At 44.1% G+C, this 23,587-nt stretch overlaps 1 protein-coding gene across 1 annotated transcript in view; it reads left to right on the top strand.

Moving 5' to 3' along the window:
- PCNX2 (pecanex 2) overlaps positions 1 to 23,587 on the top strand; it is a 1,407,555-nt gene that overhangs the window by 1,164,219 nt on the left and 219,749 nt on the right. The window contains exons 25-26 of the mRNA XM_075339694.1: positions 2,083 to 2,336; positions 6,104 to 6,337. Coding sequence (XP_075195809.1) covers positions 2,083 to 2,336; positions 6,104 to 6,337 — 488 coding nt within the window. The remainder of the gene's footprint in view (positions 1 to 2,082; positions 2,337 to 6,103; positions 6,338 to 23,587) is intronic.

Raw genomic sequence — 23,587 nt, 5'->3', positions numbered from 1 at the left:
TCCTCCTCTGACGTCACCACTGTCACTGCCTTCTATGGCCGCCGCGTTCTCACATCACGTCTCTTGGGCGGCCCGAGACTGTCACTAGCGGTGACGTCACGGGCTCTCGCGATACTGCTGAGAACGCGTCGGGCATAGAAGTCAGTGATGGCGCTGACGTCAGGAAAGCAGGAGATCGTCAGTGCAGGTAATGATCTCATCTAACCTCCTTATGGCAGCGCTCGTCATCCCCTGCAGTGATCTGGGCTGACCTATTGATGTTAGCTCAGGTCACTGCACTGGTCTCCCAGACAATGGGGAACATTCTTTTCTTCATTGACTGGGACATTGACTATGGTAAGGATTGTCGTGGGACCCCCTTATTGTATTACGCCGGACCCTAATTGTATTGTTCTTTTCAATAAATTAGTGAAAGAGGGAATGTTTTGGGCAGTGTTTTTTCAAATAAAACTTTTTTTGTTGTCTTTTTTTTTATTACTGACTGGGTTGGGGATGTCGGGTATCTGATAGACGCGTGACATCACCAACTGCTGGGCTTGATGCCAGGTGACATTACACATCTGGCATCAACCCCATATATTACCCCGTTTGCCACCGCACCAGGGCATTGGGATGAGTTGGGGAGAAACGCTAGGATTGGCACATCTAATGGATGCGCCACTTCTGGGGCGGCTGTAGCCTGTTATTTTTAGGCTGGGGAGTGTCCAATAACAGTGGACCTCCCTAGTCTGAGAATACCAGACCACAGCTGTCCGCTTTACCTTGGCTGGTGATCCAATGTGGGGGGTACCCCACGTTTTTTGTTTTAAATTATTTATTCAATTTAAAATAACAGCATGAGGTGCCCTCTGTTTTGGATTACCAGCCAAGGTGAAGCTGCCAGCTGTGGTTTGTAGGCTGTAGTCATCTGCTTTACATTAGCTGGCTACAAAAGATGGGGGGGACCTCATGTTGTTTTTTTTTAACTATTTATTTTTTGGCTAAATACAAGGCTAAGCACCCTTTAGTGCCACATGAAAGTCACTAAAGGGTGCCAGCTTAGAATATGCAGGGGCGTAGGACATTATATAGGTCTTTCTCATCTATCTATCTCTCTGTCTCTATATCTATCTATCCATCTCTATATCTACTCATCTATTTATCTTTCTTACTGATTCCGTTTGTTTGCGGTCCGCAAAAAAACGGAAGGCACACGAATGACACGGATGCATCCGTGAAAAAAATGGACCGTTTTTTTGCGGACCGCAAAAACGGAACGGTCATGTGAATGTAGCCTGCATGTGTTCCCTATGGGGGTAGGGGTTGGTACAGAACGATGGTGGGGGGGGTGTCGGTGCAGAGCGCCGTTTGCGTGTGTGTGTGGTTGTGTGTGTGTGTGTGAGGGGGGTTGCAGAGCCCGATGTGTGTAGGGGGCGCAGAGCCCAATGTGTGTGTCAGGCGCAGAGCCCGATGTGGGGCTGTTATTTCCAATGCTAGAGTGATAACAGGTCAGGTGCTGGGGCAGAATACTGACAGGGAATGTGTGTGCAGGGGGCGGGCAGGGGGCGAGCCTGGACAGTGAGGGCAGGCAGGGGGCGAGCGTGGACACTGAGGGCGGGCAGGGGGCGAGCCTGGACACTGAGGGCGGGCAGGGGGCGAGCCTGGACACTGAGGGCGGGCAGGGGGCGAGCGTGGACACTGAGGGCGGGCAGGGGGCGAGCCTAGACACTGAGGGCAGGCAGGGGGCAAGCCTGGACATTGTGGGCGGGCAGGGGGCGAGCCTGGATACTGAGGCTGGGCGGTGCCAGCTCTGACTGTGAGCTTTAGCACAGGAAGTTATGTTTGCTGGAGCTGAATGTAAACAAGGAGCTGCAGAGAATAAAGGGATAATTCAAGAGGAACAAAAGTTAGAAAACAAAAAATAACAAATTAGGGGTGATTTATATGACAATACAGCACAGATAAACTCAAAAATGTTTGGTAAGCTAATGTCGGACAACTCCTTTCAATTTTGTAGAGCAATTGTATTATTTTGATGAAAATAAGAGCAAATGTTTGTGACCGTGCTAATCTGGAATAACCCATCTTTGTTTTACATTAAAGGAACATATTGTCACCAAAGAGAGGTGGAAGCAATAACTGAAGGTGATGAGGATAATACAGGATGTTGCTGTTTCCAACTCGGTCATTTGCCACATGTTCTCTCATGTAATGCTGCTTTCAACCTGAGATGGATGACCTGGGAAATAGCACGAAGCCAATATATTCTGGAAGGATACAGTGTAATTTCTAGTAATGCAGCAAGTCTTTTCCAAGTTTTTGATTTGAGAAAAATCCTCATCAAATATTTTGTAAAGGTATTCATTTAAATGGGAATATATTATTTCCAAAGTTGTCTATTGAGTGGATTTACTGTCATGTGAATGATAGATTATATACCTTTAGAAATGGTATTACTGAATAGACAGACATGTTTGAGAACATATAATATTAACCCCTTCCCACCACAGCCAGTTTTAGTTTCTGAGATTAAATATATTACTTTTCCCACCCTGCCAAGAACTATACAATATCTTGATACTATTTCCTGGCTTGTGTTTTGAAGGGAATTGTGATTTTAAATGAAACAATTTTTTTTACCATATAGAATACTGGAAAATGGGTTAGATCACAATAAATCCTGCAATTTCGCTATTTTTTTTTTATTCTGTTTTTTACAGCATTCATTGGCTAGTAAAATTGACCTGGCAGTATAATTGTCCAGGTCAGTATAATGAGGGCAATAACAAGCATAATATATATATTTTTTATTTTAGTAGTAAAAAAAAAAAAATCAAATTTTTTTTTTAAAAGATATAATAAAAAAAAATCCCGGCACTTTACCCAGCTCTTCCCGATTGCCCTGGTGCGGTGGTAATTGGGATAATAAGGAGTTAATAGCAGCCCTCAGCTACCACTAAACCCTAGATTATTAACGGGATGCGTCTATGAGACCCCGCATTACTAATCTCTAAGTGAAAGGAAATAAACACAAACACTGTAAAAATTCTTTATTTGGAATAGAAGACAAAAAACACCCTCTTTCACCACTTTATTAACCCCCAAAACACCCCTGCAGGACCAACGTATTCCACGAGGTTCCACGACAAGTACAACTCTGCTACATCTGAATTCACACCGAGCGCACATAGAACATGACTGCTTGCTGTGAGGTTCAGGCAGAGACTGAGTGAGCTGTGCGATGAGTGGTGACATCACTCAGGTTAGCCGCAGACACAGCTGGAGTTTCCCAAAGTCCTCTACCTGTGACCACAGTTAACCTGACCTCAGGAGACCTCAATGAACTCATGTAAGGTCACTGAAGTCACCTGAGGTCAAGTTACCCCCCCAGACACACTGCCCCTCTGTATAATATCCCCCCATACACACATTGCCCTTCTGTAGAATATCCCCCCACACTACTCCTCACAACACTTACCACAGGGTAATAAATATAAATAAAAACTATGCAAAAAAATAATTGTAACATGAGAGGGAAATAGCTGCATAGTAAAAAATGTGTAAATCCAGTTATTTATATATATAGACATGTATTTTATTGATACGAAACATATAAGGCCGACAAAAACAAAGGTTAAAAACAATTAAATGATGACTGACAAGAGAAAAAGAATGGATGAAATAGGGGGATGAACATAATAATCATGTACTTATCCCTAATGAAGAATCAGGGCACTGATAATAGAATGCACAATCTATATCTATAATTGCCTCCTTCTGTCTGTCTGTCTGTCTGTTTGTCTTGCTCCAAAATTGTGTCACCGTGACAGTGTCCTTACAGTGACAACCGTCGGATTGGCCGCTGGGCTCGGCCTGGCCCCGCCCCTCCACACGGATTGGCCGCTCGGCTTGGCCTGGCCCCGCCCCCCGCATGGATTAACCGTTTGGCCAGGCCCCGCCCCAGCACGCGATGCCCACTAGGCCACGCCCCCCACATGCAATGTCCGCTAGGTCACGCCCCCCGCAAACTATGCCCGCTAGGCCACGCCCCCTCACACTATACCCACTAGGCCATGCCCCCTCACACTATGCCCGCTCGGCCACGCCCCCCTCAAACTATGCCCGCTAGGCCACGCCCCCTCACACTATGCCCATTCGGCCACGCCCCCCTCACACTATGCCCGCTCGGCCATGCCCCCCGCACACGTTGGGCACCTGTACACCTCCCCCCAGGACAACTCCTCCCATTATACTCCTCTTTCCCTAGGACTACTCCTCTCATTATACTTCTCCTATTATAATCCTCCTATTATACTCCTCTCTGAGGAGTGCGCAGCATGGGAGATGGAGCACGATGGGGAGTGCAGCATGGGGGGTGGACCACAATGGGGGGGTGCCCAGAATGGGGGGATGAAACACGATGGGGGGTGCGCAGCATGGGGGATGGAGCACGATGGGGGGTGCGCAGCATGGGGGATGGAGCATGATGGGGGGTGCACAGCATGGGGGATGGAGCACAAGGGGGGTGCGCAGCATGGGGGATGGAGCACGAGGGGGGTGCGCAGCATGGGGGATGGAGCATGATGGGGGGTGCACAGCATGGGGGATGGAGCACGATGGGGAGTGCAGTATGGGGGATGGAGCACGATGCGGGGTGCAGCATGGGGGATGGAGCACGATGGGGGGTGCTCAGCATGGGGGATGGAGCACGATGGGGGGTGCAGCATGGGGGATGGAGCATGATGGGGGGTGCAGCATGGGGGATGGAGCACGATGGGGGATGTGCAGCATGGGGGAAGGAGCACGATGGGGGGTGCAGCATGGGGGGTGCAGCATGGGGGGTGGACCACGATGGGGGGTGCACACCTCCCCCCAAAACACACACACACCGCCACACATGCACCGCACAACACACCACACACACACTGGGAACCACAAACACCGCCCTACACAGACACCCACACACACACAGACAATGCTGCACACACACAACACACAAACACTGCGGCACACACAAATATATGCACATACCGCGCAACACACACATTGCAGAAAACATACCTCCCCCAAAACACACACACGCACCCCACACACACACACCCACACAAACCGCGCAACACACACAGAACCACACACACACAACGCTACAGACACACAGCGCTCCACAAACAATGCAACACACAAACAACACCACTTTCACACACCCCCACCCAGAACATGTACAGCGCCCTACACAAACACTTGGCAACTTTACACAACAACATCTATATATATAACAAAAATCATACATTAACTACACAATACGTAAATTCTAGAATACCCGATGCGTAGAATCGGGCCACCTTCTAGTAAGTATATAACTAAGGCCGTGTCCACAGATAAATAATGTAATCTCAAAACACACAATACCTGATTGTAATGCCTCATCTTATAGGTAATATGGCAGTAAGTCAATAGAGGGTATATAAAAATGAATAATAAGACTTATGAAGTAAATCCAACACAGGCAATGAGATTAAACAGTGCAAAAGATGTAAACTGCAGGCCTTTTTTTATACCCTCTAATAACTTACCCTGGCCCAATACACCAGTAAGGGTTGTAATGCCCTGGTGGAAGCCCTGGCCATGACAATTGTAGAATTTTGTACAAAACTCCTAGCAACATTCTGTTGTCCAAACCTAGGTGCATCTTATTGTCAGGTGCATGTTATAGTCCAAAAAATACGTATATTATTTTAGTAGAAAAAAACGACTGTGGAGTAAAGATATCAGGTCAATTTTACTTCACAGTGAATATAAAAACGACATCTAAGCAACAATGGCTGGTGTGTTTTTTACATCATTGTGTTTTCCCTCCAAAAGTGGGAAAAAAGCTGAAAATGGGTTTGAAATCCATACCTATTCTATTTGAGATGGCTATATACTTAACTTGTACTTGGAGTTTTTAATGAAATTATGTTATTGACGTAGCAGTAACTGTACTGATTATTTTAATTTAGTTTTGAATTATGATTTAATAATATTAAATTAGAATATTATTATTGTTGTGGGGGATATATGACTCTTGTTATTTACACAATATTTTAAATATATACATCTTTGATTATTTAAATTTTCTCCACAGAGCATGATATACTTTATTGTAAAATCATCAAAGCTATTGCAGTGGCTGGAAGATGAATCAATGCAGAACGCTTTACAGCCATACACAAGGTGGAATCATGTGGAATATGATCTGGCAATTTTTAACATCAATATGGATGAAGACTATATTCCATGCTTGCAGGGAATTACAAGAGCCAGCTTCTGTGGTGTTTATCTGGACTGGATTCAGTACTGTGCAAAAATGGATACTAAGGTATTCACTGATATTCTAGATGTTTCTACTTTTTTTTACATGCTTAAATATAGTCATCTACCAGTTAGGGGAAGAAGTTCTCCTTTAAATTAAGGATAAAATATATCACTAATAAGGTAATAAGTAATGGCCTTAAGATCACCTACAGATAATGACACTGGATGACATGGTTCTCCTATACAAGCCTTTTTTGATGAGTTTTGTTTAGAATATTTATTCTCTTTGAGTTTTAGCACAATGCTTTATAATTATATTAAATATGATTTTGTGCAATAAAGAAAATAGATAGAGTAGGTGGTTGCTAGAAACAATATGCAATCTAATAGTAGTCAAGCAGGGTCCAAACTATAAAGATATATGCAGTGCCAAAGGGAAGGGCCAAATGGCAAATCTGCATCTGGCAATTCTAGCAAATTAAAGATGAGTCAGTCGGTGGGTCACACAGCCTACTTCTCTATTAACAGCATCTGCATCGTCAGGACTGGTAAAAACTTGAGCAGAGCGCTATTGATTAATTTATAGCATTTCAGTATTCCAAATGCTGCTTAATGCCTATGGCCTCCATGAAGATGACCACACAGCAAACGTCTGGCGGACCAATGACATTATGGCATTGCGCCGCCTGTACTAGCCCAGTGTTCATGCAAGTTAGAACCAAAGACAGAAGCTGCAGTGGATGGGAAACCAGGATTCGGTAAATATAAGGGGTTTTTTTTAGGGTGGTAGAGTCAAGATGTTGGTGGACTTAAGTGACCATATTAATACGTGAGGGGCTGTAAGGCCTTCTTCTTTGTGGAGGCTGTTTTGGCCATCATATTGTGTGGGGGTTGTGAGGGCCAACATATTGTGTGGACGCATTACACTGTGTAGGAGGATTGTGGGGCCATCATACCGTGCGTGCTGGGGATTTGGGCTTATTAATCTGTGTGAGAGGCTTTAGCGCTATCATAATGTGCATGGGGTGTTATGGGAAAATCATACTGACTTGGGGACTGTGTGACCCGTCCCTCTATGTATAGCGGTCGTGGGATTCATCGCACTGTATGTAAAGCTGTGGAGCATCATGCTGTCGGGAGGTTTATCAGACCATCATACTGTCTGGAAGGTTTTAGCCTTACAAAATAAATATGCAAAAAGAACTAGAGGCCATACAAACATATTACATCTTTATTGAATATATAGAGAACAATTTAAAATACAGATTAATACTAGAAGTCCCAGAAATTTCGAGCTCCATAGGGTTCCAATGGTAGAAATGTTTAATGACCCCTCTCTGGGACTTCTAGTGTTAAAAAGTGAGTCAACCATCAGATAACACTACAATTCTGCACAGCAAGAGGTATGTTTAAGTTACATACAGTAGAGAAAATAAGTATTTGATACACTGACAATTTTGCGAGTTTTCCCACCTACAAACAATGGAGAAGTCTGTATTTTTTATCATAGGTACACTTCAACTTTGACAAACATAATCCAAAAAATGTTTACAGAAAATCACAATGTATGATTTTTAAATGATCAATTTGCATTTTATTGCATGCAGTAAGTATTTAATACAATGGAAAAACAGAACTTAATATTTGGTACAGAAACCTTTGTTTGCAATTACAGAGGTCAGATGTTTCTTGTATTCTTGATCAAGTTTGGACACACAGTAACAGGGATTTTGACCCACTCCTCCATACTGATCTTCTCCAGATCTTTCAGGTTTCGGAGCTGTTGCTGGGCAACATTGAGTTTCAGCTTCCTCTAAAAATTTTCCATTGGGTTCAAATCTGGAAACTGGCTAGGCCACTTCAGGACCTTGAAATGCTTTTATGGAGCCACTCCTTAGCTACCATGGCTGTGTGTTTTGGCTCATTGTCATGCTGTGAGACCCAGCAACAACCGATCTTCAATGCTCTTATTGAGAAAAGGAGATTGTTGGCCAAAATCTTGCGATACATGAACCCATCCAGTCTTGATTCAGTATGGTGCAGTCGTTCTGTCCCTTTTGCAGAAAAGCACCCCCCCTAGTATGATGTTTACAATGCCATGCATCATGGCTGAGATTGTGTCCTTTATCTTCCTCCAAAACACGGCAAATGGAGTTGATACCAAAAAGTTCTATTTTCATCTCATCTCACCACATGACTGTGTCTCATGCCTCCTCCTGATCATCCAGATGGTTATTGGGGAACTTCAAACAGGTCTGGACATGTTCTGACGTGAGCAGGAGTACCTTGTGTGCTCTGCAGGATTTGAATCCATGACAGCTGTGACGACATGGGCCCCGAGCATGGCAATTCTAGCAAATTAAAGATGAGTCGGTCGGGGGGTCACACAGCCTACTTCTCTATTAACAGCATCTGCATCTTCAGGACTGTTAAAAACGTGAGCAGAGCACTATTGATTCGTTTACAGCATTTCAGTTATCCAAATGCTGCTTAATTCCTATGGCCTCCATGAAGATGACCACACAGCAAACGTCTGGCGGACCAATGACATTATGGCATTGTGCCGCCTGTGCTAGCCCAGTTTTCATGCAAGTTAGAACCAAAGACAGAGGCTGCAGTGGATGAGAAACCAGGATTAGGTATAAGGTTTTGTTTTGGTTTTTTTTTTAGGGCGGTAGAGTCAAGATGTTGGTGGACTTAAGTGACCATATTAATACGTGAGGGGCCGTAAGGCCTTCTTCTTTGTGGAGGCTGTTGTGGCCATCATATTGTGTGGGGGTTGTGAGGGCCAACATATTGTGTGGACGCATTATACTGTGTAGGAGGATTGTGGGGCCATCATACCGTGCATGCTGGGGATTTGGGCTTATTAATCTGTGTGAGAGGCTTTAGTGCTATCATAATGTGCATGGGGTGTTATGGGAAAATCATACTGTCTTGGGGACTGTGTGACCCGTCCCTCTATGTATCGCGGTCGTGGGATTCATCGCACTGTATGTAAAGCTGTGGAGCATCATGCTGTCGGGAGGTTTATAAGACCATCATACTGTCTGGAAGGTTTTGGCCTTACAAAATAAATTTGCAAAAAGAACTAGAGGCCATACAAACATATTACATCTTTATTGAATATGTAGAGAACAATTTAAAATACAGATTAAAAAGTGAGTCAACCATCAGATAACACTACAATTCTGCACAGCAAGAGGTAAGTTTAAGTTACATACAGTAGAGAAAATAAGTATTTGATACACTGACAATTTTGCGAATTTTCCCAACTACAAATAATGAAGTCTGTATTTTTTATCATAGGTACACTTCAACTTTGACAAACAATCCAAAAAATGTTTACAGAAAATCACAATGTATGATTTTTAAATGATCAATTTGCATTTTATTGCATGCAGTAAGTATTTAATACAATGGAAAAACAGAACTTAATATTTGGTACAGAAACCTTTGTTTGCAATTACAGAGGTCAGATGTTTCTTGTATTCTTGATCAAGTTTGGACACACAGTAACAGGGATTTTGACCTACTCCTCCATACTGATCTTCTCCAGATCTTTCACGTTTCAGAGCTGTTGCTGGGCAACATTGAGTTTCAGCTTCCTCCAAAAATTTTCTATTGGGTTCAGATCTGGAAACTGGCTAGGCCACTTCAGGACCTTGAAATGCTTCTTACGGAGCCACTCTTTAGTTGCCATGGCTGTGTTTTGGGTCATTGTCATGGTGTGAGACCCAGCAACAACCCATCTTCAATGCTCTTATTGAGGAAAGGAGATTGTTGGTCAAAATCTTGCGATACATGAACCCATCCAGTCTTGATTCAGTATGGTGCAATCGTTCTGTCCCTTTTGTAGAAAAGCACCCCCCAAGTATGATGTTTCCAATCCCATGCTTCATGGTTGAGATTGTGTCCTTTATCTTCCTCCAAAACACAGCAAGTGGAGTTGATACCAAAAAGTTCTATTTTCATCTCACCACATGATCTTCTCTCATGCCTCCTCTGGATCATCCAGATGGTCATTGGGGAACTTCAAATGGGTCTGGACATGTTCTGACGTGAGCAGGAGGACCTTGTGTGCTCTGCAAGATTTGAATCCATGACAGCTGTGATGATGTGGGCCCCAAGCGTATGGGGAACCATGCGTCAGGTAGCGGGATTGAGTCACACAGGAGCACTTTATCACTTCAAATGTCCATGCTGTTTATTTAAGCCTGTCATAAGCTGCTGTCATTAAAACATATCCGCAAGGCTTTATACACAGTGTGCCCGTGCCAACATCACAGCCTTTACTCACTGACCTCTCAGCTGTATCCGGGCGAAGATAGATATGGCGGTCTCCACTTGCTGACACCCAGTCAGCCCACAACGCTCTTCTCCTGGGGTTGCTTATTCAGGAGTCTCAGCACTATCCTCACATGGTCTCACCATGTGCTCCATCAGATCCATTTCCTTCCAGGACCCTGGTAGACAGCCATGTGATCACAACCAGACACATGATATCCTCCCAGACACGCCCCTGGGTGGGAGGTATGTGGATGGTCAGTCCCACCCATCACTTCTGACCATTTCATGAATCTAGTTCTGAAACATGTTACCAAACAGACGTGTGGAACCATAAGTCCCAGCGAACACTCCAGGTTCATGGCAGAGGTTCTCTGCGACACATCCCGGCCATGTCCAATATTACCGAGTGCCATCTTACACAGCGTATTATGTTAATAATGGTAATCTTTGAGACTGTGGTCCCAGCTCTCTTCAGGCCATTGACAAAGTCTTCCCATGTAGTTCTCGGCTGATTCCTGACCTTTCTCATAATCATCCTTATCCACAAGGCAAGATCTTGCATGGAGTCCTAGATTGAGTAAGATTGACAGTAAAGTTGTGTTCCTTCCATTTTCTAAGAATTGTGCCAACAGTTGTTACCTTCTCATGGAGCTGCTTGTCTATTTTCCTGTAGCCCATCCCAGCCTTGTGCAGGTTTAGAATTTTGACCATGATATCCTTAGACAGCTCTTTGGTCTTGGCCATGGTGGTGAGTTTAGAGTGTGATTTATTGAGTGGACAGATGTCTTTTATACAAGTAACAAGTTCAAACAGGTGCAATTAATGCAGGTAATGAGTGCTGAGTGGGAGGGCTTCTTACCCCCTTTATGACCCAATCTGTTTTCCCCTTCATGTCTCAGCCAATTTTTTTCAACTCTGACCAGTGTCACTTTATGAGGCTATAACTCTGCAACGTTTCAACAGATCCCATTGATTCCAGGATTATTTTTTCATGACATATTGGACTTCATGTTAGTGGTAAATTTAGGATGATTTTTTTTGTGGTTATTTGTGGAAAAAAAAATGAGAAATTAGTCAAAAAATTTGAAAACTTTGGAATTTTCAAACTTTGAATTTTTATACGATTAAACCAGAAAGTTATAACACACAAAATAGTTAATAAATAACATTTCCCTCATGTCTACTTTACATCAGTGCAATTTTTGAATCATAATTTTTTTCTGTTACAAAGTTGGAGTGGGTTCAAAGTTTATCAGCAATTTCTAATTTTTTCAACAAAATTTACAAAACCATTTTGTTTAGGGACCACATCACATTTGAAGTGACTTTGAGAAGCCTAGATGACAGAAAAATACTTAAAAGTGACACCATTCTAAAAACTGCACTAGAGATGAGCGAACTGGCCGTGGTTTGGCTCGAGTTCGGTTCGCCGAACCGCATAGGAAACAATGGGAGGCAATCACAAACACATAAAAACACCTAGAAAACACCCTCAAAGGTGTCCAAAAGGTGACAAACAACTCCCAAGACAACACAAACACATGGGAAAGTGACAAGGACATATACTCATGCGAAAACAAAAGAGCTGGACAAGGAAAAAGAGGAGGAGACACAGATATAGGCATGGCACGCCCTTCTAAAATCATGTAAAACACCGCAAGATGACTCCAAGCGGAGTCTCCCTTTTTTCCAAAAATTGGGCCCCACACACACCCACCCCTTCAGTGGCAGCACTTGTGCCCCAGTTGTACACTTCACAGGTAGATTTGCATCAAGCACATTCAAAAATACGCCATACTTAACCGTCCCCAGGATGACACCGGGGTAGGTAGCTAAGTCTTTCCTGATCCCAGCTCTGTTCATCTTGGATCATTTTTAAAAATAATGTAAGCAAGGGTTACTCCAAGCGGAGTCTCCCTTTTTTCCAAAAATTGGGCCCCACACACACCCACCCCTTCAGTGGCAGCACTTGTGCCCCAGTTGTACACTTCACAGGTAGATTTGCATCAAGCACATTCAAAAATACGCCATACTTAACCGTCCCCAGGATGACACCGGGGTAGGTAGCTAAGTCTTTCCTGATCCCAGCTCTGTTCATCTTGGATCATTTTTAAAAATAATGTAAGCAAGGGTTACTCCAAGCGGAGTCTCCCTTTTTTCAAAAAATTGGGCCCCACACACACCCACCCCTTCAGTGGCAGCACTTGTGCCCCAGTTGTACACTTCACAGGTAGATTTTCATCAAGCACATTCAAAAATACGCCATACTTAACCGTCCCCAGGATGACACCGGGGTAGGTAGCTAAGTCTTTCCTGATCCCAGCTCTGTTCATCTTGGATCATTTTTAAAAATAATGTAAGCAAGGGTTACTCCAAGCGGAGTCTCCCTTTTTTCCAAAAATTGGGCCACAAACACACCCACCCCTTCAGTGGCAGCACTTGTGCCCCAGTTGTACACTTCACAGGTAGATTTGCATCAAGCACATTCAAAAATACGCCATACTTAACCGTCCCCAGGATGACACCAGGGTAGGTAGCTAAGTCTTTGCTGAACCATGACTTGTTGATCTTGGCTCCTTTTAAAAAACACAGCAAGGGTTACTCCAAGAAGAGTCTCCCTTTTTTCCAAAAATTGGGCCACTCAGACACCCACCCCTTCAGTAGCAGCAGTTGTGCCCTAGTTGTACACTTCACAGGTACATTTGCATCGAGCACATTCCAAATCCACAAGCATTTACTCTCCCCAGGATGACACAGGGGTAGTAAATTCCTTGTGGATCCATGACTTGTTCATTTTGATGAACGTTAGTCTGTCCACATTGTCACTGGACAGACGCGTGCGCTTATCTGTCAGCACACACCCAGCAGCACTGAAGACACGTTCAGAGACAACGCTGGCAACTGGACACGACAAAATCTCCAAGGCGTAAGTGGAGAGCTCTGGTCATTTTTCAAGATTTGAAGCCCAAAATGAGCAAGGCTCCATTTGCAAAGTCATGGCATTGATGTTCATTTGGAGATACTCCTGTATCATCCTCTCCAGCCGTTGACTATGTGTCAGACTTGTTGTCTCTGGTGGCCTTGCAAAGGAGGGTCTAAAAAAATTATGAAAAGATTCAATAAAATTGCTGCTACCAGCACCAGATACGGTGCTACTGGTACGGGTAGACTGTTGAAGATGACGAGACCGTCCCATGTTTGTCAAGTTACAACTGGGAGATTCACTCCCTGCACCTGCATGGTTGTTTGGTGGAAAAGTCGAGCTAAGATCGAGTAACAGCTTCTGCTGATACTCCTGCATACGTGCGTCCCTTTCTATGGCTGGAATTATGTCACAAAATTTGGACTTGTACAAGGGATCTAATAGTGTGGCAAGCCAGTAGTCATCATCACTTCTAATTTTGACAATACGAGGGTCATGTTGGAGGTAGTGCAGCAAGAAGGCACGCATGTGTCTTGCGCAGCCATGCGGACCAAGTCCACGCTGTGTTTGTGGCATAGAGGTGCTAACCGTTCTTACTTCCTCTGACATCTCCCCCCAACATCTTTCAACTGAAATTTGACCAAGGTCTCCCTCATCCGCTGACTCTTCCATGTCCATGGACAGTTTGTCCTCCATTTCTTCATGTTCTCCTGCACCTTCCTCAACATTTCGCCTGCTACCATGCGCCCTTGTTGATCCCTGCCCCCCATGGTCCCATGCCTGCCGCGTTGGTGATGATGAACGTCTGGACCTTGGTGATGTTGTTGTCTCTTGCGCATATGAATCCTCCTGTAGTTCCTCCCCTTCCTGTTGTCCCACCCCCTGACTCCGAATAGTGTTTAGCGTGTGCTCCAGCATGTAAATGACTGGAATTGTCATGCTGATAATGGCATTGTCAGCGCTAAACATATTCACCGCCATGTCGAAACTGTGCAGAAGGGTGCATAGGTTCTTGATCTGAGACCATTCAATCAGGGTGATCTGCCCCACCTCTGCATCTCGTTGGCCAAGGCTATACGTCATGAGCTCGACGGTGCTGCCACAGTCGCTGTAACATGTGGAGAGTCGAATTCCAGCGTGTCGACACATCGCATTTCAGGCGATGAACCGGCAGGCCGAAAGACGTCTGGAGCGATGCAAGTCGCTCTGCAGCGGTGGTTGAACGGCGTAAGTGAGCAGACAGTTTTCGTGCCCTGTTCAGAAGGCCATCTAGGCCGGGATAGTGTGTTAAAAATTGCTGGACAACAAGGTTCAACACGTGAGCCATACAAGGCACGTGTGTCACTTTGCCCAGGCGAAGGGCCACACCCAGGTTTGCAGCATTGTCGCACACGGCCTTACCAGGCTGCAGGTTAAGTGGAGACAACCATTTATTAAACTCAGTCTCCAGAGCTGCCCACAACTCAGCCGCTGTGTGACTCTTATTTCTAACACATTTCAAGCTAAAGACCGCCTGATGCCGTTGTGCTCTGCTGCCAGCATAGTAATGAGGGGTGCGAGATTCCTTCCGCGCAGTTAGAACGCTGGTGGCCTGACCAGGCAGGCTTGGGGCGGAGGTGGAGGACCCAGACGAGGTGGAGGAGGCAGAAGCAGTGGCGGAACTTGGACAGACAGAGGATTGACACACAAGTCGTGGGGACGGCAAGACTTGTGCAGCAGACCCTTCACCATCTATAACCATAGTTACCCAGTGCCCAGTCAACGTCATGTAACGTCCCTGTCCATGCTTACTGGTCCAAGTATCAGTGGTGAAATGCACCTGTTGACACACAGAGTTTCTCAACGAAGCGGTGATGTTGTGTTCAACATGCTGGTGTAGCGCGGGCACACCTTTCTTAGAGAAGTAGTGGCGACTGGGCATCTGGTACTGGGGCACAGCGACAGACATAAGGTCTCTAAAATCCTGTGTGTCCACCAGGCGGAAAGGCAGCATTTTGGTAGCCAAGAGCTTACAGAGGGATAAAGTCAACCTCTTAGCTTTGTCATGGGTCGCAGGAAATGGCCTTTTATTTGCCCACATCTGAGGGACAGAGATCTGGCTGCTGTGTGTAGACGGTGTTGAGTAGGGTGTCCCTGGAAAAATGCAGGTTTGTGAGGAAAGTGCAGGCGTAGACATGATGTTGCCTTCATCCAACGTTGGTGCTATCAATGTCTGAGAGAGCTGTACACACGCACTTGTTTCCCCTTCCAAACCAACTGACGACCTACCAAGCAAACTGCCTGTTGCGGTTACAGTGGTGGAAGTTGTGCGTGGAAAACCAGGTGTGACAGCTGTCCCCACAGTCCTAGAAGATGAAGAGCGCGCGGATGCACTGGAAGGGGCAGGCAATGGATGGTTCGCTCCGCTAGGCCGCATTGCAGCACGGTGAGCTTCCCACTGGGACATATGATATTTATTCATGTGACGATTCATGGAAGAAGTTGTCAAACTGCTGAGGTTTTGCCCTCTACTAACAGAATCACGACAAATTTTACAGATCACATAATTTGGGCGATCTTTTTCTATGTCAAAAAAGGATCAGGCTAGGCAAGGCTTAGAGGGCATGCAACCTGCTGATCCACCCCGACTAGTGCTCAGAGGCAGAGTGGTGGCTGAGGATCCAATTGTAGACTTGCTACCAGTGCTACGACTCTGTCCAGGAAGGCGCAAGGTAACTTCGTCGTCGGTTGCATCCTCCTCCACCGCCTCTGTTGACCTCCTCGAGTGCCTGACTGTGGGTTGCAAGTAGGTGGGATCTAGAACTACCTCATCAATTGTTGTGTTTGCACTCCCCTCACCCTCAGACCGAGCCTCTTCTTGCCCTGACCGAATATTTAAGTTGTCATCCCAATCTGGTATCTGCTTCTCATCGTCATCAGTATGTTCCTCATTGTCTATAACAACAGGTGTTACAGTTTGTGAAAAAGGGTCAACGTTATGCTCAGAAACTTGGTCCTCACGGCCTGAATCAGAGTCACAAAGGTTCTGGGCATCACTGCAGTCCATTTCCTAGTCTGTACTCACTGTAGCTTGGGAGCAGACCTCTGATTCCCAGGCTATAGTGTGACTGAACAGCTCTGCAGACTCAGCCATCTCAGTTCCACCATACTGTGCAGGGCGGATGGAGACTTCAGAGCTGGGAGAAAGCAAGTGTGATTGGGTTGACAACTCAGAGGACTGGTGTTTTTGGATGCGGTAGTTGAGGTGGCGGAGAGGGCACTTGTTGGACCACTTGAGATCCATTCAAGCATTTTCCTTTTTTGGCCATCATCTACCTTTGTTCCAGTTGTTCGTGTCCGTAAAAAAGGGAGCACATCGGATTGTCCACGGTAAGTAGTAGACATCTTACTTTTGCTGGAAGATGGTCTATCTTCAGCAGATGTTAATGGAGCTTTGCCACCTTCCCCACGGACAAACCCTTTTTTTCCTTTTCCAACACGCCTCTTCCCCTTTCACCAGCATCTGTCATTTTGCCACTCATTTTGATTGCGACAAGATTGTGCACTTAAAATGTGGTAGTAAAAATTGAGAGGTGGTGTAGATTGCAGTGGTGGTCTAGCTTTATTAACAGCAGAATAAACAACAATAATTATCCCTGACAATGCAACTACAGCCCTTAAACTGGCAGCATAGTTTGCTAGTATAATGGCTTAGTAACAATGAGTTTGAGTGTGCAATGCAGAGGTGCTGCAAATAGATTTGCACTAGTGGGACACTAATGGAAGTCCAACAGCCACTTTTAGGATGCCACTAAGTTTACTCGGTGTTTGCTAGTATAATGGCTTAGTAACAATGAGTTTGAGTGTGCAATGCAGAGGTTCTGCAAGTAGATTTGCACTAGTGGGTCACTAATGGAAGTCCAACAGCCACTTTTAGGATGCCACTAAGTTTACTCAGTGCTTGCTAGTATAATGGCTTAGTAACAATGAGTTTGAGTGTGCAATGCAGAGGTGCTGCAAATAGATTTGCACTAGTGGGACACTAATGGAAGTCCAACAGCCACTTTTAGGATGCCACTAAGTTTCCTCAGTATTTGCTAGTATAATGGCTTAGTAACAATGAGCTTGAGTGTGCAAAAGGCAGGAGGGTACAGTGGCAGGGTTGTGGGTCTGGGTAGAGGAAAGGAAGCTTCACTTTCTATCCCTCCTAATGGGGAAATGCAGCGAGGAAATCCCTGACCTTAGCTACACAAACGCTGTTATCTTGTGTAGCTGTTAAAATCTGTTTTCACGGACCTGACTGTCACCTATGGCTCTGAGCCTGCTGGTATTAGCCCTTACAAGGGCTAATAGAAACTTCTATCCGTATTCTGTATAGCGCTGTGTGTAGAGCGTACACAGCAGTATGAGAGACAGGAGCTGCGCTAGCAGTGACTGACACCCAGACGCAGAAGGCAGAAAATGGCGTCCAGACGGGCAGATGCCCGTATTTATAATGCAGGGACATGTGACATGGACATCCTATCACACATGCCGTTGCTTCTCTGGCTAAAAGTCCACTTAGCTGTGTGTGTGTCTGGGATTGGCTGACATGCTGGCCCGCCCCACTACACTCGCGCGCTTAGGGAAGGAAGACAAGGAAAAAAAAAAATGGCGATCGTCATTATCCCAGCAGCAGTGATCTGAATGCGTTGTTCCCGCACACTATACGCTGAAATTTCATAATAGTGTGAGTCACAGAGTGACTTACACTATTACAGCGGAAAGCAAGCTAGTAATTAGCTTGGCTTTTTGCTGCTAGAACCGTTCTCGAATGTAACTAGAACTATCAAGCTTTAGCAAAAAGCTCGAGTTCTAGTTCGATCTAGAACGGCCCCCAAAATCACTCGAACCGCGAACTGGAGAACCGCGAACCGCACTCAACTCTAAACTGCACCCCTCATATTGCTCAAAACCACATTAAAGAAGCTTAATAACCCTTTAGGTGCTTCGCAAGAACTAAAGCAATCTGGAAGGAAAAACTAAACTTTTACTTTTTCCTACAAAAATTTTACTTCAGCCCCAAATTTTGCATTTTCACAAGAATAACAAGAGAAAACGCACATTACAATTTGTGGTGCAATTTCTCCTGAGTACGCCATATGTGGTGGAAATCTACTCTTTGGGCACATGGCAGGGCTCAGAAGGGAAGAAGCACCGTTTCAATTTTAGAGAGCAAAGTTGTCTGGAATAGATAGCGGATGCTATACTACTTTCAAAGAGCCTCCTATCTGCCTAAACAGTGGCGCTCCCGCACAAGTGATCCCATTTTGGAAACTAGACCCCTCAAGGAATTTATCTAAATGTTTGGTGAGCACTGTTAACCCTCAGGGGCTTCACAGAATTTTATAACGTTGAGCTGTGAGATTAAAAAAATACATTTTTTCCCACGAACATGTTGCTTTAACGACAAATCTTTAATTTTCACAAGGGTAACAGGAGATAATGCATCATACAATTTGTTGTGCAATTTCTCCTGAGTACGACAATACCTATTATGTGGCCGAACATGACTTTTGAGGTACAGAGGTAAGTGAAGAAGGGAAGAAGCGTCATATTTGAGTTCAGATGTAGTTGGAATGGTTTGCGGGTGCAATGTTACATTGACAGAGCCACTGTGGTGCCTAAACAATGGAGCTCCCAAACAAGTAACTACATTTTGGAAAATATACCACTCACTGAATTTATCTACAGTGCAGCCCAAAAGTATTGGCACCCCTGCAATTCTGTCAGATAATACTCAGTTTCTTCTTGAAAATGATTGCAATCACAAATTCTTTGGTATTATTATCTTCATTTATTTTGCTTGCAATGAAAAACACAAAAGAGAATGAAACAAAAATCAAATCATTGATCATTTCACACAAAACTCCAAAAATGGGCCCACAAAAGTATTGGCACCCTTAGCCTAATACTTGGTTGCACAACCTTTAGCCAAAATAACTGCGGACAACCGCTTCCGGTAACCATCAATGAGTTTCTTACAATGCTCTCCTGGAATTTTAGACCATTATTCTTTGGCAAACTGCTCCAGGTCCCTGATATTTGAAGGGTGCCTTCTCCAAACTGCCATTTTGAGATCTCTCTACAAGTGTTCTATGGATTCTATGGATTCAGGTCTGGACTCATTGCTGGCCACTTTAGTAATCTCAAGTGCTTTCTCTCAAACCATTTTCTAGTGGTTTTTGAAGTGTGTTTGGGTCATTGTCCTGCTGGAAGACCCATGACCTCTGAGGGAGACCCAGCTTTCTTACACTGGGCCCTACATTATGCTGCAAAATTTGTTGGTAGTCTTCAGACTTGATAATGCCATGCACATGGTCAAGCAGTCCAGTGCCAGAGGCAGCAAAGCAACCCCAAAACATCAGGGAACCTCCGCCATGTTTGACTTTAGGGACCGTGTTCTTTTCTTTGAATGCCTCTTTTTTTCTCCCTGTAAACTCTATGTTGATGGCTTTTCCCAAAAAGCTCTACTTTTGTCTCATCTGACCAGAGAACATTCTTCCAAAACGTTTTAGGCTTTCTCAGGTAAGTTTTGGCAAACTCCAGCCTGGCTTTTTATGTCTTGGGGTAAGAAGTGGGGTCTTACTGGGTATCCTACCATACAGTCCCTTTTCATTCAGACACCGACAGATAGTACTGGTTGACACTGTTGTACCCTCGGACTGCAGGGCAGCTTGAACTTGTTTGGATGTTAGTCGAGGTTCTTTATCCACCATCCGCACAATCTTGAGTTGAAATCTCTCGTCAATTTTTCTTTTCCTTCCACATCTAGGGAGGTTAGCCACAGTGCCATGGGCTTTAAACTTCTTGATGACACTGCGCTCCGTAGACACAGGAACTTTCAGGTCTTTGGAGACGGACTTGTAGCCTTGAGATTGCTCATGCTTCCTCACAATTTAGATTCTCAAGTCCTCAGACAGTTCTTTGGTTTTCTTTCTTTTCTCCATGCTCAATGCGGTACACACAATGACACAGGACAGAGGTTGAGTCAACTTTAATCCATATCAACTGGCTGCAAGTGTGATTTAGTTATTGCCAACACCTGTTAGGTGCCACAGGTATGTTACAGGTGCTGTTAATTACACAAATTAGTGGAGCATCACGTGATTTTTCAAACAGTGCCAATACTTTTGTCCACCCCCTTTTTTATGTTTGGTGTGGGATTATATCCAATTTGGCTTTATGACAATTTTTTTTAATTTTGTTCATTGAAGACAAATTAAATGAAGATAATAATACCAAAGAATTTGTGATTGCAATCATTTTCAAGAATAAACTGAGTATTATCTGGCAGAATTGCAGGGGTGCCAATACTTTTGGCCAGCACTGTAGATACTTTGTGAGCACCTTGAACCCCACAGTACTTCAGAGTTCTAAAATGTTGAGTAGTGAAAATGAAAAAATACATTTTTAACCACAAAACTGTTGCTTTAAGCCCACTTTTTTAAATTCATTAGAGTAACAGGAAATAATGGACTTTGTCATTTGTTGTGCAATTTCTCCTGAGTACATTGATACTCCAAATGTGGTTGAAAACTACTTTTGAAACTACTTCTTCACTACAATGTGAAGAAGGGAAGGAGCACCATATTGGAGTTCAGATTCAGTTGGAATAGTTTGTGGGTGCCAAGTCACCTTGTCAGAGCCTCTGAAGTGCTATAACAGCAAAAAAAAACACAAGTGACCTGATTTTACAAATTACACCCCTCAATTAATTCATACAGGGGTGCAGTGAGCATATTGACAGTACACAATTCTATACTATTGGGTGGTGACTGGTGAGCAAAAAAATCATTACATTTTTACCACTAAATATGGTTTTAACCTCAGCTATTCAATTTTCATAAGTGGAACAGGTAATAAATGCCCCATAATATGTTACACAATTTCTCCTGAATGTGGAAATACCCCACATGTGACTGTACAGTACTATTTGGCCGCACCAGGGGCTCAGGAGGGAAGGAGCGCCATTTGATTTTTAGAGCACAGATTTTCCTAGAATAGTTTGCAGACTCCAGTTGCAGAGCCCCCAAGTGCCACAACAGAAGAAACCCCCTAAGGTGACCACATTTTGGAGATTACACCCCTTTGAGAATTCATCTACAGGTGTAATGATGATCCAGTCTCTAGAAAACATCCATGGTGTCAAATGTTGCTGAAGAAAAAAATTGCAAATAAGCCCTTGTCATGCCCAGTACATTGTAGTGCCTGTACATTGTGCCCAGCTTATGTTTCTGGAAACCTGCCATGAATATCTTAACTGTAGCATAGGCACATTGTGGGGCTCAGAAGGAAGCAGGGCATTTAGATTTTATAGCGCAAATTTTGCTGGATTTCTTTGGGGGGGGTTCCATAGCATTTTTCCAGAGCCTTTGTGTTACTGGTAATGTGGAAGCCCCCAATATTTCCATTAACAGATGACAGACTGAATGGGAATGTCATGATCCAGGCCAGCTTTTTACTGCTGCTGGTTACACCCAGCTCTGGCCTGGTCATGTCAGGGGTTAACTTCCCTTGCCTCGTTCTGGATCCCAGGATGCTATATATTGCCTCTCTACCCATGGCTCAGTGCCAGTGATATATCTGTCTTGCTGCGTGTATACTGGTTCTGGTGAGTGTTCTGTTCCCGATCTGTTCTGCCTCCCTGCTACTGTGTCCTGACTTTGACCCTCCCCCGTTCGTCTGCCTGTCCCGGTCCCTCATTTCCCTCTCCTGTCTGTTGTTTGTGTTTCCCTGTGCATACCTGATCTCCCGTTTTTCGACTCGGTTGTGTTTTCTGACCTGATTTTGATCCTCCCTTTGCAGTGACTCGACTTTCCTGGCTAGACTCTGACTGTTTGACTACTCTATTGCCCCCTGGTGGTTCGCCTGTTAACTGCCTGCTGAAGTTACTCTGCTGTACTTCAGCTGCCTTTCCATTACAGTGTTTCCTTGTTTCTCCTTCACTACTCTGCTGCCACCTAGTGGGGATTGGATTATGCTGTACTATGTCTTACTAGCCTTTGTACAGCGTGACAGAGAACTTGTGTTTTTGTGGGGAGTTGAATTCTGTTTTTCGGCAATTTGGGTCCAGAACATTTTGGATAGTTTGCATTTATCCTGTGCTCTACACTGAGCTCTTACATCAGGATTTACCTCTATATCTCTAAAATACATGATTCAGGTGAAACCCCCGGCAGATTCATTCATTAGTGAGGCAGCAGAGTTACTCCGAACTCTGTTTGGCCTCTGTTCAGTGATGTCCATCTTTTCAAAAGTGAACAAAACTATTGATGATGGCACTTTGTGCACCCTAAAAAGACGAGTAAAAAGATGGAATTTTGTAAACATGTTTTTGAGAGATTTTCATGTAATTCCCAGTGTAAGTGCTCAGCAAAGAGCACAGGATAAATATGAGCTGTGCCTTACTGTGATCTTTTTGAGGCAGATTAAACAAATCAACAGCAGTTGAAGAATTGGCTTTATTTATTTTTTAAGCAGTTCACCTTGCTGTATAAGTGATTAAATGGCTTTATTCCTCCAGTCAGTACGATTACAGAAATACCAGAATTTTGAAGGCTATAGTTTTTTTTTTGTGTGTTTTTTTCTGCCAACAGTGCCTATGCCCTCGCAACCACCAGAATATACCTATACATCTTAGGCCGTTAAGTACTTCCAATCTAGGATGTATAGGTACATCCAAAGTTGTGAAGTGGTTAAAGAAAAAAATAACATGTCTCTGAGAACCAGAATTCTTGCTGGTTGTTAGATGATCAAATACTTATTTCATACAACAAAATGCAAATTAATTATTTAAAAATCATACAATGTGATTTTCTGGACTTTTTTTTGGAGTGGGATTTTGTCTGTCACAGTTGAAGAGTACCTACGGTAAAATGTACAGAACACTCCATTCTTTGTAGGTGGGAAAACTTACAAAATTGGCAGTGTATCAAATACACAAGTGCGTCTCAATAAATTAGAATATCATCAAATAGTTAATTTATTTCAGTAATTCAATACAAAAAGGGAAATGCATATATTATATACAGTCATTACAAACAGAAATGAAAACAGCCAATGAAAACCCAAAAGTCATTA

Source organism: Anomaloglossus baeobatrachus, chromosome 3 (assembly GCF_048569485.1).
Source record: "Anomaloglossus baeobatrachus isolate aAnoBae1 chromosome 3, aAnoBae1.hap1, whole genome shotgun sequence".
Lineage (NCBI taxonomy): Eukaryota > Metazoa > Chordata > Amphibia > Anura > Aromobatidae > Anomaloglossus > Anomaloglossus baeobatrachus.
Note: the sequence above shows the minus strand (reverse complement) of the source record. Positions and strands in the feature narration are given on the sequence as shown.